The sequence below is a fragment of the Pterocles gutturalis genome, unplaced genomic scaffold (assembly GCF_000699245.1).
Source record: "Pterocles gutturalis isolate BGI_N339 unplaced genomic scaffold, ASM69924v1 scaffold9345, whole genome shotgun sequence".
Lineage (NCBI taxonomy): Eukaryota > Metazoa > Chordata > Aves > Pterocliformes > Pteroclidae > Pterocles > Pterocles gutturalis.
The window spans coordinates 359-949 of NW_010143422.1; the positions used below are offsets into that span (position 1 = coordinate 359).

Below are 591 nucleotides of genomic sequence, written 5' to 3' on the forward strand. Positions count from 1 at the left end.
TCCAGAGTGCAGGTAGGAAGGGGGGTGACCCCACAGACCCCTGCTTGTCCCCCACCTCCATCCTGGCATACAGGGTTTGGCTGGCAGGGAGGCAAGGGGGCTGGTTTAGGGGCTGGGGACAGTCCTGGAGGGATATCGAGCCTCTGTGGGGTGGAGGATGCTCATAGATGGATAAAGTTGCAGAGGGGGATGGAGTGGCAATTTCCTTCCCCCAGCTGGAGTGTGCCTTCTCCTTCCTCCCTGTGCACTGGGGGGGTTCATGCAGCTCCCAGATCCCAGCTCCTGAGCCCTCCACACCCCTCCCCAGCCCCCTCAGCCTCTCTGAGCCAGGGAGGGCTCCCCAGCATTCCCAGGCTCTGCATCATGCCTTGCCCCGGGGTCCCAAATCACAGGGGTCCCAGGCATCTGGGGCCCCTGCGGAAGCAGTAAGGAATCCTCCCTTCCCCGGAGATCCCCACGTTCCTGGATCAGAGCCAGACTGGGATCCCCTTTCCCACCAGTACAGACTGGGAGCTTCCTCTCCCTTTGAAGGGACTTTGATGAGCAAGAGAAGGGTTTGGCGGAGGGGACCCCTCTCCTGGGGCTGGGCTG

General features: G+C 62.4%; 1 protein-coding gene across 1 annotated transcript in view; it reads left to right on the forward strand.

The window, feature by feature from the left end:
- Window positions 1-591, forward strand: part of OTX2 (orthodenticle homeobox 2) — a gene marked incomplete at its 5' end in the record, with an annotated part of 3180 nt that overhangs the window by 161 nt on the left and 2428 nt on the right. The window contains one exon of the mRNA XM_010084729.1: window positions 6-12. Within this exon, the coding sequence (XP_010083031.1) occupies window positions 6-12 (7 nt within the window). The remainder of the gene's footprint in view (window positions 1-5; window positions 13-591) is intronic.